Source organism: Schistocerca piceifrons, chromosome 3 (genome assembly GCF_021461385.2).
Source record: "Schistocerca piceifrons isolate TAMUIC-IGC-003096 chromosome 3, iqSchPice1.1, whole genome shotgun sequence".
NCBI lineage: Eukaryota > Metazoa > Arthropoda > Insecta > Orthoptera > Acrididae > Schistocerca > Schistocerca piceifrons.
The window spans coordinates 678874659-678888839 of NC_060140.1; the positions used below are offsets into that span (position 1 = coordinate 678874659).

At 44.9% G+C, this 14181-nt stretch overlaps 1 protein-coding gene across 1 annotated transcript in view; it reads right to left on the bottom strand.

The window, feature by feature from the left end:
- LOC124789962 (general transcription factor IIH subunit 2) overlaps window positions 1-14181 on the bottom strand; it is a 116287-nt gene that overhangs the window by 75781 nt on the left and 26325 nt on the right. Inside the window, exon 2 of the mRNA XM_047257498.1 lies at window positions 2338-2539. Coding sequence (XP_047113454.1) covers window positions 2338-2539 — 202 coding nt within the window. The remainder of the gene's footprint in view (window positions 1-2337; window positions 2540-14181) is intronic.

The window sequence follows — 14181 nt, forward strand, 5'->3', positions numbered from 1 at the left end:
CTCTAAATAAGATAAATCAGAGCTCGTGCAGAATGATTTAAGTGTTTGTTTTTCCCACACCGTTTGAGAGTGAAATGGTAGAGAAATAAATTGAAGGTGGTTTGATGAACCCTCTGCCAGGCACTTAATTGTGAATTACACAGTAATCACGTAGATGTAGGCTTTGTTAACATTATTGTTTTGATTTTTTCCTAAATGTGAGTCATGTTGTATGTTACAAAGGTGGTTTGAAAAGTTCTCGGAATGGAATAGAAAAAAAGTACTTACATCACTGAAAGTTTTTTTATTTTTCAATGTAGTCTCCTTGTAGATTAATGCACTTGGTCCAACGATGTTCCAGTGCCTTGACCCTGTCTCGAAAATGAGTTTCTTCCAGGCCTGCAAAATATTTGTCAACTCCAGCAATCAATTCCTTATCTGAAGCGAACCTTTGTCCACCAAGAAAAAGTTTCAGCATTGGAAAGAGATGGAAGTCTGACAGAGCCATATCACATGAATAAGGCGGGTGTGGCAACAATACATACCTTAGTTCGTGTAATTTTTCCATGGCGACGGCATGTGTGTGGGCGCGCATCAAGAGTTGAAGAACCCATCTTTCAGATAAGTTTTTCATTTCTAATTCTTCACTTAATATGTGATATACCCTTTCAGATGACATCTGGCAAGCTTGAGCAATTTCACTCACTTTCAATCAGCAATCCTCCACGACCATTTTGTGCACGTAACTATTTCTGGAGTAGTGACACATCTTGGCTGACCACTGCGCAGATCACCATCTAAGCTCTCCCGGCCAAATTTAAATTCATTTGTCCACTTGGCAACAGTTGAATATGAAGAAGCAGAGTCCCCCAGTGTATTCTGGAAATTGGCATGAATGTTCTTTGCTTTCATATCTTTCTTTACAAAATTCTTAATCACTGCTCGAATCTCAATTTTTTCCATCTTCACAAATCACTACGTGGGAATAACAACGAAGTCACGTCAATGCCATAGCTCTCTTCCAGGAGCAATGACATGGCACGTGTTTACACACAACAGTCCAATGAATATGACATGAACAACTAGTTGCACTAGGGCTGACCTCTCTTGGTGATTCTGAGAACTTTTCAAACCATCCTTGTACATCCCCTATTTGGATTGTTTTTAACTTAGCGGTGTAATTTCTCTTTTACAGATAAAAATTTTTTTTCGTTAAGGTAGTCTGCCATAAGGCTTGTTATTTTCCATCACTATAACATGCAATAAATGTGAGCCACCAATAGCAAATAACAATCAATATTGCTACATATGACTGTGTTTTACTGGCAGGGCACTTAGAGTTTACACTATGCTTGTCTGTCCCCTTTTAGAACACTGTTGCTTGGTGTGGGATCCTTACCAGATAGGACTGACGGAATACATCAAAAAAGTTCAAAGGAGGGCAGCATATTTTGTATTATCGCAAAAAATATGGGAGAGAGTGTCAATGAAATGATACAGGATTTGGGCTCGACTTCATTAAAACAAAGGTGTTTTTCGTTGCAACGGAATCTTCTCATGAAATTCCAATCACCAACTTTCTCCTCCGAATGCGAAAATATCTTGTTGACACTGTCCTACACAGGGAGAAATGATCACTATGATAAAATGCGGGAAATCAGAGCTCGTAAGGAAAGATATAGGGGTTCGTTCTTTCCGTGCGCTATACAAGATTAGAATAATAGAGAATTGTGAAGGTGGTTCGATCAACCCTCTGTCAGGCACTTAAATGTGATTTGCACAGTATCCATGTAGATATGGATGTAGATAATTTTTATGAAACTGATGGATGGTCTAACTCCTCCAACAAAAATGTTCTCAATGCTTAATTATCATTTTCTTTTGCTACTTTTTTTCAAGAATCCTGTTAGATTTAGATATACAATTACAGGCTGTAGGCAAAGGGCTGCTTAAATATTTGATGCTTCCAGTACTTCAATGCTTTAGAAATATATCCATGATTTTCTTTCTCTTTTCAGCAACAATAGTAATCTTCACATGGTATCAAACACAAAAATTTTCAAACTTTCTGCATGGTAACATAGTCATGTAGGTAATAGTAATCTTCACATGGTATCAAACACAAAAATTTTCAAACTTCCTGCATGGTAACATAGTTATGTAGGTCTACTGAATTTATTCTTTTGAAAAGAATATTACAGAGATGTCTATGTCTGTCTTTTCCCATTTACTGGTTATTTACTTCATAAATGCTATTAAAAATACTCCAATTTTTTTAAATGTAGTGACCAAAATTTGTTATTGTACAATGGCTCTTACTGTGTGATATACCACAGATACACAAAACTATTAACTAACCTTAATGGAACAAAGATGTCTTGTTGGTTTCAGATCTTGATTTGACATTGCTTCTGAAAAGTCAACAATTAGGTAAAGATGTCTCATCATACCAAGACGAACATTTCCACGCCTGTCTGCCTGTCTTCGTCTCTTTGCTCTTTGGATGATATCCGCAACAGATCCTTCAAGAAGACCTTCCTCATCTTCCTTGATTGCTTCCCTGAGAAATGAAATAAGCCAATAGGATTTAAGCAGTGTTTTTCTGAAATATAGGGCAAAAAATTGCACAGCGAACGCAGTATGGTATAGAGGGTTTTCATACCAACTTATGTGAAGCACAGATTTCTGGATATAAATGATTTTCCATGAGGAAATATTGTTGTTGAGTTGTAATACTCATGGGAAATATAGGAACAGAAATACTACATACACAGAGTAACTAACTTTTCAGTGAAAGGCACTGTACAAGAAAAGTTTACTATTGACTGCAATGTCCATGAACATCAAATGGCTCTTACGAAAACAAACATCAGAAAACATTACATTACATTGAGAATCGGGAACCTCCAACTGTCAACCATAGCCATTTGCATCTTTTTGCACTGTCCCTTCGCTCTTTCATTCACACGATGTGTTCTGTAAATCTCATTGTGAATGTGAGGATTTGAGGATATGGAATGAGTCAAATTGAGGCAGCCACCACAGGCAACGTCTGTGAAGCCTACTACAAACATATTATGTAGTGCTAGACAATTCACACTGATAATTATGGGAATGGCTGTGTAATTGTGTATGGACATAGGAGAAAAGCAGCTACTTTGAAGAAAGTCACTTCTTCTCTTCCAATAATCACCTACAATCTTAGTTTATGTCTGAATATCTTGATGCTTAAAATTTGCCCATCCGTTGCCTGCTGGCAACCTGCACAGGAACATGGAACTCAATCTGAAACCTAGACAAGAATGCACAGACAATATGGAAATTATTTTTATAGTTGCAGTTGTGGAGTTTATGTTACATTCTGAAATCACACTTTTTATTAATCACAAAATACTATTACAGTGTAGATGTAATGAATGGCACATAAGAGTAAGAAATCCTAGGAATCAGAAAGGCTTATGCAAGATGTCTGATTTTCAACTTAACATAATACTATTGTTGCATGCATCTGTAGAAAAAATACTTTCTACCTTACCTGTGTTACAGCAGAAAATTATGCCACTGGACAGTAATGAATGAAAATATGCCAAGTATGTCACTGAAATTGTCTGAGGATCATCAAAATTAGAGAGGAAGCAAAAAAAACTGAACTTTTTGCTTGACTGACCACACACTGGTCCTGTATCAGTTCATTATGTATCTGAATGTCTAGTAAGTACACACAAGGAGTCTCATCCAGTGTGAGCCCACTGATCTGTACTTCTGGTACCTACAAGTCATTTTTATGTGTTTGGAACAGAACAATATGAGCCTTTGTAAGATAAAGTATTGAATTGTTTGCAGGAAACCATTTCCACACTTATTCCACTATTTTCCTGATTGTGTCTGGTAGGGATATGTTGGGGCGCTTTATGCTGGTTCAGCAAATGCAATGGATTTTGATGGATCCTCAAAAGTGCCTAGTAAATCATTTAATTAGGGCAGGAACAGGAGCAGGCCAAGCAACAAACCTTGCAGTGTACCATGCTTAATTCCAGAAACAAATTTTCACTCTGCAGCAGAGTGTGTGTTGATCTGAAACTTCCTGGCGGATCAACATTGCATCCTGGACTGAGATTTGAAGTCAGGAGCTTTGCCTTTCGCAGGCAAGTGCTCTACCGACTGAGCTACCCAAGCACGACTCATGACCTGTCCTGACATCTTTACTCCTGCCAGTATCTCATCCAAGCTTTACAGAAGCTATCTTAGAAAACCTGCATGACTAAAGTGCGCGTCATATATCTTGGCGGCCGAGTTTAGGTTCGTTCTGGGCATCTGACGTCACAAAACACAGTCAGCCAATGAACAGAGAACGACGTTGCCAGATCTCGACAGCAGTGCAGAGCACGGACGAGTGTCTTCAGTTTTAGAAACGTTCAGTCACAAATAAAGTAATAGAACAAAAGCAATGTCTTGATAGCAGACTTTCTTTTACAGAAAGTTTGGAAAAAGCATTCTTTATACCAATTGCTTCATATTCTATTAATTAATTAAACCAAACAAGCACTAAGACTCCTAATTCAGGCGATAGCAAGGAAAGGTGTTTGTTTCAATCTCACGAACTGCTTTTTCGCAATAAAGAACAGCGGTAATTGTTTATTTCCTATTGTACTTCGACGAAGCGTGAGTAATTCATAGTCATACCAACAGTGTTTATAAGTAGTTGCGTGAGGTGTTAGAGTCCTTATGGAGTTACACTGTTCGATGAGTTGAGGTAGCGGAACGGTTAAGGTGTTGGGCTGCCATGTGAAAGGTTATGAGTTCAAACCTTGTGCAGTGCTTAATATTTTCTTTATTTAAAAACAATATTGGAGTGCCTTACTTCACGAATTTTATTCGTTTGAATGAAATTTCTAGTGCTTTGCCTCTTCATTAACTTTTTCGCTGCTGCAGACACGTGCTCCCCGCATTCCGCGCTGTGCGCGATTTTGTCATCACTGCACTTCTCGCCTGTGCAGACACATGGTGTTCCCACTGCTTTGACACACTTATCATTCGATTTCACAAAAACTATTTGGCCAAAAAATTTGATTTTTATACGTCTTCTTGCCTGATACCTTCCCCCCATAAATGACTTAATTTTGTTTTGATGTGCAGCATTAAATGTAGTTAACCATTGCACGAAATTTTGAAGAGTTTGCAGAGGTAAAAGTCCATAGCGTATACTTTCCGTATGGTCGATTTTAGTTGCCACAATGTTGAGAATGAAATGTGGACAAGATACCTAAATTTCATATAATATTTACTGTATAACAATATCTCATTTAATTTAAGTACCACATAGGTGTCGTATGTAATATTGAGAAATATTCCGTCTTTCGCGACTGTAATAAAAGTTTTATATACACACGGCGCGTTTGGCTTTATTTTAAAGCACTTCCATCGGTGAAAGGTATGGCACATACACAATGGTATTCATGTTCTATTTCTTGTTTTTGTTCCACAGTCGCAGTTTTACCAATGGTATTGAAATATATCCCTCTTCTGCAACTGTAATAAGCGACTTATTTAGACCAGACACGTTTCTCTCTTTTGAAGCATCATAAGAGGACTGTATTTTGTGTCCTCCATTGCCAACTCACCTTCCGTAGTTTTGTGCTGCGTTAGCACAATATTCAACGTTTGTGTTGGCTCATCAGTGTTTTAGCAAATAAATGCTGTTTGTGTGTGCCACACACAAAATTATATTTGACATAGCTCTGAGCACTTCACTGACAGACGGTATACTCAAGTCCTAATGTTTTTGTAAGTCCACAGTTTTGTTTAATGTATTTTGTCTACTTCCTTTTGATTGATTGAAGTGCTTTAAAATAAAGCCAAACGTGCCCAGTGTAAGTAAAACTTTTGTTACAGTCGCGAAAGGTGGAATATTTCTCAATATTACATACAACACTTATGTGGTACTTAAATTAAATGAAATATATAGGTATCTTGTCCACATTTCATTCTCAACATTGTGGCAACTAAAATCGACCATACGGAAAGTATACTCTATGGACTTTTACCTCTGCTAACTCTTCAAAATTTCGCGCAAAGGTTTACTATATTTAATGCTGCATAATAACTGCGTTGAACATAGAAACAACATTAAGTCATTTATGGGGGGAAGGTATCAGTCAAGAAGATAGGTAAAAATCTAATTTTTGAGCCAAATAGTTTTTGTGGAATCGAATGATAAAGAGTGTCAAAGCAGTCGGAACACAATGTGTCTGCACAGGCGAGCAGTGCAGTGACAAAATCGCCCACAGTGCGGAATGCAGGGAACACGTCTTTGTAGCAGCGAAAGGGTTAATGCGGCAGTGGTGGCTTTATTTCATGAACTGCACGCTCCCCCCTACACGTAAGCTTGCGAACTATGCTATACTATAGCGCTGCTTCTATTGGCGCGTGCAACGCAGCAATCTCCAGCGTCTGGGCGGGCATGCGCGAGCCGCCAAGATAAAAGAATTGAACTATAGCAATACTGGAAGAAAGGATATTGCAGAGGTATGGCTTAACCACAGCCTGGGGGATGTCTCCAGAATGATATTTTCACTCTGCAGCAGAGTATGTGCTGATATGAAACTTCCTGGCAGACTAAGGTAGGAGATGAGGTAGCGGTGGAAGTAAAGCTGTGAGGACATGTCGTGAGTCAGGCTTGGGTAGCTGAGTTGGTAGAGCACTTGCCTGTGAAAGGCAAAGGTTCTGAGATTGAGTCTCAGTCTGGTACACAGTTTTAAAGTTTAAAGCCCAGTAGAAAATCTTGGACAACTCATGAGATATTAAGGAGGAAATATGAAGATATAGTAAATGAAGCCAACAAAAGGAAATAAAGACATCTAAAAATGAGATTTACAGAGAGTGCAAAATGGCTGGAAGAGAAATGCACGGATGTAAAAGCATGCACAAGGAAAAGACACGTGACACCTGTAGGAAAACTGGACAGACCTTCAGAAAAAAAGAGAAGCAGCTGTACGGGTATCAAGAGCTGGAATAGCAAGTCAATATTAAGCACAAGGATTGAAAGGTTGAATTCCTATTGGTGGTCATAGTATTCCTAGTTCAATTCTTGGGGCTAATCTCCTGGAAACCTGAAAATTGAAAAGAATATATACCAAGGCTATACAAGCAAATTGAACATGAACTTAATATTGCAGAAAGGCACATAGGCAAGTAGATGAAGATGAGGTGGGTGACATGATTCTGTAGAAACATTTCACAGAACTCTTGAAAGATTTATGTCAAAACACACCCCATGGAGCAGATGATACTGAATTATAGAGATCCTTGGGGGAGCCAGCCATGTTAAAACTATTCCTTCTGGTAGGTAAGGTATGTGAGACAGGCAAAATACCTTCATATGTCCAGAAAATTGTAGCAATTTCAATTCCAAAGCAAGCAGACACTATAAGTGTAAATATTACCGAATCATCAGTTTAAGAAACAATGCTTGCAAAACCGTAACACACTATATACAGAAGAAGGGAAAAACTGGTGGAATCTGACCTCAGGGTAGATCAGTTTGGATTCTGGAGAAAGGTAGGAACATATGAGGCAACATGGACCCAACAATTTCTATTAGAAGATCGATTAAGATAAAGCAAAGACATTGTAGTAGCCACCAGAAAGATCGCGGGAGGCGCACACTGGCACGGCGCGTCACGGACGGTAGTTGCCGCAAGTAGAGTCCCGTCCACCAGAGGGCACGCGAGAATTCGGACGCGACCTCTGCCGGCATGACAACAACAACAACAACAACAACAACTCCGGCAGCACGGGCCGTGCCCAGTCAGTTAACATCGAGCATGCCTAGGACACAGTCCCGGTCTACGCTAAGTGAAGTGCGACGTAAACGTGAACAGTGTTACTACACAATTGGCGACGAGTAGGGTCGTTCTTTCGCGTGTTGCGTCGTTGTTCCGGTTTCGCAGCTTCTCCACGGCATGGAGGATTTGGTGCGAGTTATGGTTGCGCAGCAGACGGAACTCATGGCCACCATGAAACAAGTGCTTCCGGCGTTGCTCTCCATGCCGTCTGCTCCGGCGCCGTTCCCTCCTCCCTTTCCCCCGTATGACGAGACGGCGAAGGATTGGGACGCATATGAACATTGCCTTCGGCAGCATTTCCAGGCGTTTCATGTTGCCGATGCGGAGGTATGTCGTGCTCTCTTCTTGTCTTGGATATCTCCCTCGCTGTATCAAGTTTTGCGGCAGCTAGCGCTGTTGCAGGAACCCTCGTCCTTGTCTTTTGACGCATTGTGTTCATTGCTGTCTTCATATTATCGCTGCCGCACGCATGTTGTGGCGGCTAGTGTCGAGTTCTATCAATGCAAGAAACAGCCCCATCAGTCTTACTGGGCGTGGGCCGCTACCCTGCACGGTCTTAGTCGCTAGTCTCAAGTGTCATTTTGTCACGGAGCAGTCACGAGAGTCGTACGCCCACGTCATTGTTCGTTTGGCCCCTGATAGGGTGGTCCGGCAACGGGCCCTGCAGTTAGAAAACCCTTCCCTCGAGGAAGTCCTGTCCATTGCACAATCATATGAAGTCTCTCACGCAGCAGGTCAACAGCTGGAAGCGTGGTGCGACGTCGCAGAGGTTCAGGGTGGCGTGGCCGCGTCCACTGTGTCAGGGGTGGACGACGTACGAGCGGTACAATCCGGCCGTTACGGCCGCTCCCGCACGGCGCGTAAACAGAATTCCGGCTGCCAGCCCCTGTTGCCGTCCTGTGCGTCGTGCTATATACATCATGATCGCCCCCAGCGTTGGGCCGTTTGTCGCAAATGTAATAGAAAAGGTCACATTGCTAAAGTTTGCCGCTCAGCCTCAAAAGAATCGAAGGAAGCAGGTACAGAGGACATGGACGCTGACATTCAGGAAGTTTCATCGGGCCAGGTTCCCGACGCATCGGCACGCAAACTCTTTATCGAGGTGTCGGTTCGGTCGCGCCGGTTACAACTGCAAATCGATACGGGCGCGGCAGTTTCGTTGTTGAATGCACAAACTTATTCTGACCTTGGATCGCCCCCGTTGGCGCCAGTTTACCGGCGTCTACGCGGTTATGGTAAACAGTTCATTCCCCTACTGGGTCAATTCACTACCGACGTGACTTACAATTCAGTCACTCGGCCTATTACTTTTATTGTTGTCAGTGATGCGAGCTCAGCTAACCTTTTTGGCCTGGATGCCTTTCAAGCTTTCGGTTTTTCTATCGCTGACACCATACAGTTGGTCTCTGAAGATGTTCCCTATCAATCATTGGAATCTTTGATCTCCGACTTTCCAGATATTTTCGAGGAGGGCCTGGGGCGTGTTTCAGATTTTGAAGCTCACTTAACGTTGAAGGCGTCTGCTCGCCCGCGTTTTCTACGTGCGAGGCAGATCCCCTTGGCTCTCCGCCCTCAGGTAAAGGAAGAGCTAGACCGGCTGACAGCCCTAGGGGTCGTTCTTCCCATTTCTTCCAGTGAGTGGGCTTCGCCCCTTGTTATTGTAAGGAAGCCCTCGGGAAAATTACGTCTTTGTGGCGATTTCAAGGCCACCATTAATTCCCAATTGGTGGTGGACACCTATCCTTTGCCTCGTGCTGATGAATTGTTCTCCTCCGTGGCGGGAGGCCAATATTTTTCGAAAATCAATCTTTCGGAGGCTTATCATCAGATACCACTTGATGAGGACTCCAAACGGTCAACACCCCGTTTGGCCTTTACCAATACCAGCGGTTGGCCTTTGGAATATCCAGTGCCCCGGCGATATTCCAGCGTTATCTTGAGCATGTCACGTCGACAATTCCTCATTGTATTAATTACCTGGATGACATAATTGTCACAGGCCGCAGCACGAAGGAATACTTGCACAACCTTCGCATCCTCTTTCTCAAATTCAGGTCTGTGGGCTTGCGTTGCAACCTGCATCAGTCAACCTTCTTTCAACCAGCCATTGAGTATATGGGCTACCATGGTATCCAGCCACTAGGCAGTTTGGTCCAAGGTATCATCAACCTTCCTCGGCCCGTTTCGCTTAAAGAGTTACAAGGTTTTTTAGGCAAGATAGCCTATTACTACTGGTTCATTCCCAGGGCTTCCACTATAGCCCACCCCCTGTACTGCCTTCTGCACAAGGGTGTTCCTTTTGATTGGTCACCTGCATGCGAGCGAGCGTTCACCTCGTTGAAGGGCCTCCTCACGTCAGCCCCTTGTTTGGCTACTTTTGATCCCCATAAGCCGTTGGCCCTGGCTACAGATGCTTTGCAGTATGGGGTGGGGGCGGTCCTGGCCCATCGCAACGCAGATGGTTCCGAGCAACCATTGGCGTTTGCGTCTAAAACGCTTAGTCCCGCACAGGCCCATTACTCCCAGGTGGAAAAAGAGGCTTTGGTCATTGTCTACGCTGTTACCAAGTTTCACCCTTTCTTGTATGGCACGAAGTTTCAGTTAATCACTGACCATATCCGTTAATATCGTTATTTGGCCCCGCCTCTCAGATTCCGGATAGGGCGGCCCACAGACTACAGCGCTGGGCCTTGTTCCTCTCTAAGTACCATTATGACATTCATTTTCGCTCTACAGGACAGCATGCCAACGCTGACGCTCTTTCCCGTCTTCCGGTGGGCCCGGATCCTACGTTCGATCGAGAGGAGATTATGTGCTTTCATTTGGATGTGGCGTCCCGCCAAGCGGTTGATGGCTTCCCGATCACTAGTTTTCGAGTCGACAGGGAAACGGCATCTGACCCGGTTCTCCGGCAAGTAGTTCGCCTCATTCAGCAGGGGTGGTCATCCCGCCCTCCGGGCCGGGCCTCGGACCCTCTTTGTAATTATTTTCTTCTACGGGACCGCCTCTCGGTCTTGGAAGGCTTTCTCCTTCTGGCTACCGATGATACAGCTCCTCGCGTGGTTGTTCCTGCAAGTTTACGACGGGAGGTCCTCACGTTATTACATGCGGGACACTGGGGTGTTTCCCGTACTAAAACCTTGGCTCGCAGACATGTGTACTGGCCCGGTATTGACAGAGAAATTGAGCACTTGGTGGCCGCCTGTTCCCAGTGTGCGAGCCAACAAGCATCTCCCAGGGCAGCGTTCTCTTCATGGCCGCCGGCAACCCAAGCATGGGAACGTGTTCACATCGATTTTGCGGGCCCGTTTCTCAACGGTTTTTGGCTCATTGTCATTGATGCTTATTCCTGATTCCCATATGTGGTTCGCTGCTCCTCAACCACTTCAGAAGTTGCAATCCAGGCACTAGCAAAAATCTTTTCTGTGGAAGGTCTGCCAATCACCCTGGTCTCGGACAATGGACCGCAGTTTATTTCGCAGACCTTCCAGGATTTTTGTAGGCGCTTCGGTATTCGGCACGTTTGCTCTCCCCCCTTCCATCCACAATTGAATGGGGAAGCCGAGCGCATGGTGCGCACATTTAAGACGCAGATGAAAAAGTATGTGCACGAATTTCCTGCGGAGGAAGCATTGACGTTTTTCTTGATGGCATACCGGACCACACCAATGGGGGAACGCAGCCCCGCAGAGCTCCTCCATGGGCATCAACCTAGGACTCTGCTGCACCTCCTCCGGCCTGGTCCTCGCCAGTCTTCACAAAACGGAGTACCTGGCTTTCCACTGGGTATGTCGGTCTGGGCCCGTGGGTTTGGTCGCAATCCACGTTGGATACCAGCGGTGGTCCTGCGCCGAAATGGCCGCCGGCTCTATACCTTGCAGGCGGGGGACCGGGTGGTACGTCGTCGCCAAAATCAGCTACGTCCACGTTCGGGCACCCACCCTCCGCCCTCTAGGACACCGGCTTCCCCATTGCCGGCACCTGTGTTGGTTTCACAGGGGACGTGGCCTCCTCTCCCCTCTGTGCCTCTGCCGCACTGCGATGGTTCTCTGCCTTGGCAGCCTCCAGTAGCTCCAGCACCGGCATCGCCATCGTTCGAGAGGCCCCAGCGAGAGCCGGCCCCCCTAGCAGGCCCGGTTTCTCAGGAGGCTGTTTCACCTGTGGTCGTCCCTTCCCCTTCGTCCCCGCCACTGGGTCTTGCCCCTCCCGGGGTGCAACAGGATTCGGAGTTCGACAGCTTGTCGCCCGTTCTGTCCCGGGCTCCGGTTGTGGGATGACGGGGGCCTCTTCGTGTGGGTCACTTCCAGCCGTATTCGAAGGTTCCGGCTCGAGGATTGGCAGATCCCCTCGACTCCGGCCATCCAATGGATGTGGAGGTCATCGCTCCTGCCCGACGCTCCACCTTCCGACGCAGTGGATCACAGTGGCTTCACCCCTCGAAGGAGGAGGAGTGTAGTAGCCACCAGAAAGATCGCGGGAGGCGCACATTGGCACGGCGCATCACGGACAGTAGTTGCCGCAAGTAGAGTCCCGTCCACCAGAGGGCACGCAAGAATTCGGACACGATCTCTGCCGACATGACAACAACAACAACAAAAACAACAACAACAACAACAACAACAACTTCGGCAGCACGGGCCGTGCCCAGTCAGTTAACATCGGGCATGCCTAGGACACAGTCCCGGTCTACGCTAAGTGAAGTGCGACGTAAACGTGAACAGTGTTACTACAGACATGTTTATAGTAGCTGAAAATTTAGAGAAAATGTTTGACAGCGTTGACTGGAATACATTCTTTGAAATTCTGAAGGCAGCTGGGATAAAATACATGATGGAAAGATTATTTTTAATTTCTACACAAACCACATTGCATCTACATCTACATCTACATTGATACTCCGCAAGCCACCCAACGGTGTGTGGCGGAGGGCACTTTACGTGCCACTGTCATTACCTCCCTTTCCTGTTCCAGTCGCGTATGGTTCGCGGGAAGAACGACTGTCTGAAAGCCTCCGTGCGCGCTCTAATCTCTCTAATTTTACATTCGTGATCTCCACGGGAAGTATAAGTAGGGGGAAGCAATATATTCGATACCTCATCCAGAAACGCACCCTCTCGAAACCTGGCGAGCAAGCTACACCGCGATGCAGAGCGCCTCTCTTGCAGAGTCTGCCACTTGAGTTTATTAAACATCTCCGTAACGCTATCACGGTTACCAAATGACCCAGTGACGAAACGCGCCGCTCTTCTTTGGATCTTCTCTATCTCCTCCGTCAACCCGACCTGGTACGGATCCCACACTGATGAGCAATACTCAAGTATAGGTCGAACGAGTGTTTTGTAAGCCACCTCCTTTGTTGATGGACTACATTTTCTAAGCACTCTCCCAATGAATCTCAACCTGGTACCCGCCTTACCAACAATTAGTTTTATATGATCATTCCACTTCAAATCGTTCCGTACGCATACTCCCAGATATTTTACAGAAGTAACTGCTACCAGTGTTTGTTCCGCTATCATATAATCATACAATAAAGGATCCTTCTTTCTATGTATTCGCAATACATTACATTTGTCTATGTTAAGGGTCAGTTGCCACTCCCTGCACCAAGTGCCTATCCGCTGCAGATCTTCCTGTATTTCGCTACAATTTTCTAATGCAGCAACTTCTCTGTATACTACAGCATCATCCGCGAAAAGCCGCATGGAACTTCCGACACTTGCAGTTGTTAAGTGTCAAAGGACATGACAAGGAAGCAGTGGTTGAGAAGGGAGTCACAAGAACAGGACCAACGATGACTGAAGAGTATCATTCAACATGACGGAAGTGCAACAAAACCATTAACTTCTGCAGATTTCAATGCTGGGCCATCAATGAGTGTCAGCAGGCAAATCATTCAACAAAAACATCATCAATATTGGCTTTCAGAGCCAAGGGCCCACTCGTGTACTCTTGATGACTGCACGACACAAAGCTTTACGTCTCGCCTCTGCCTGTCAACACTGACATTGGAAACCTGTTGTCTGATTCGACGAGTCTCGTTTCAAATTGTGTCGAGTGTATGGACGTGTACAGGTGTGGAGGCAGCCTCATAAACCCATGGACCCAGCATGTCAGCAGAGGACTGTTCAAGCTGGTGGAGGCTCTGAAATGGTGTCAGGAGTGTGCAGTAGGAGTGATATCAGAACCCTGATACATCTAGATACAACTTTGACAGGTGACACGTACATAATCATCCTGTCTGATCACCTGCATACATTCAAGTCCATTGTGCATTCTGGCAGACTTGGGCAATTCCAGCAGGACAATGCAACACCCTACATGTCCAGAATTGTTACAGAGTGGCTACAGGAACACT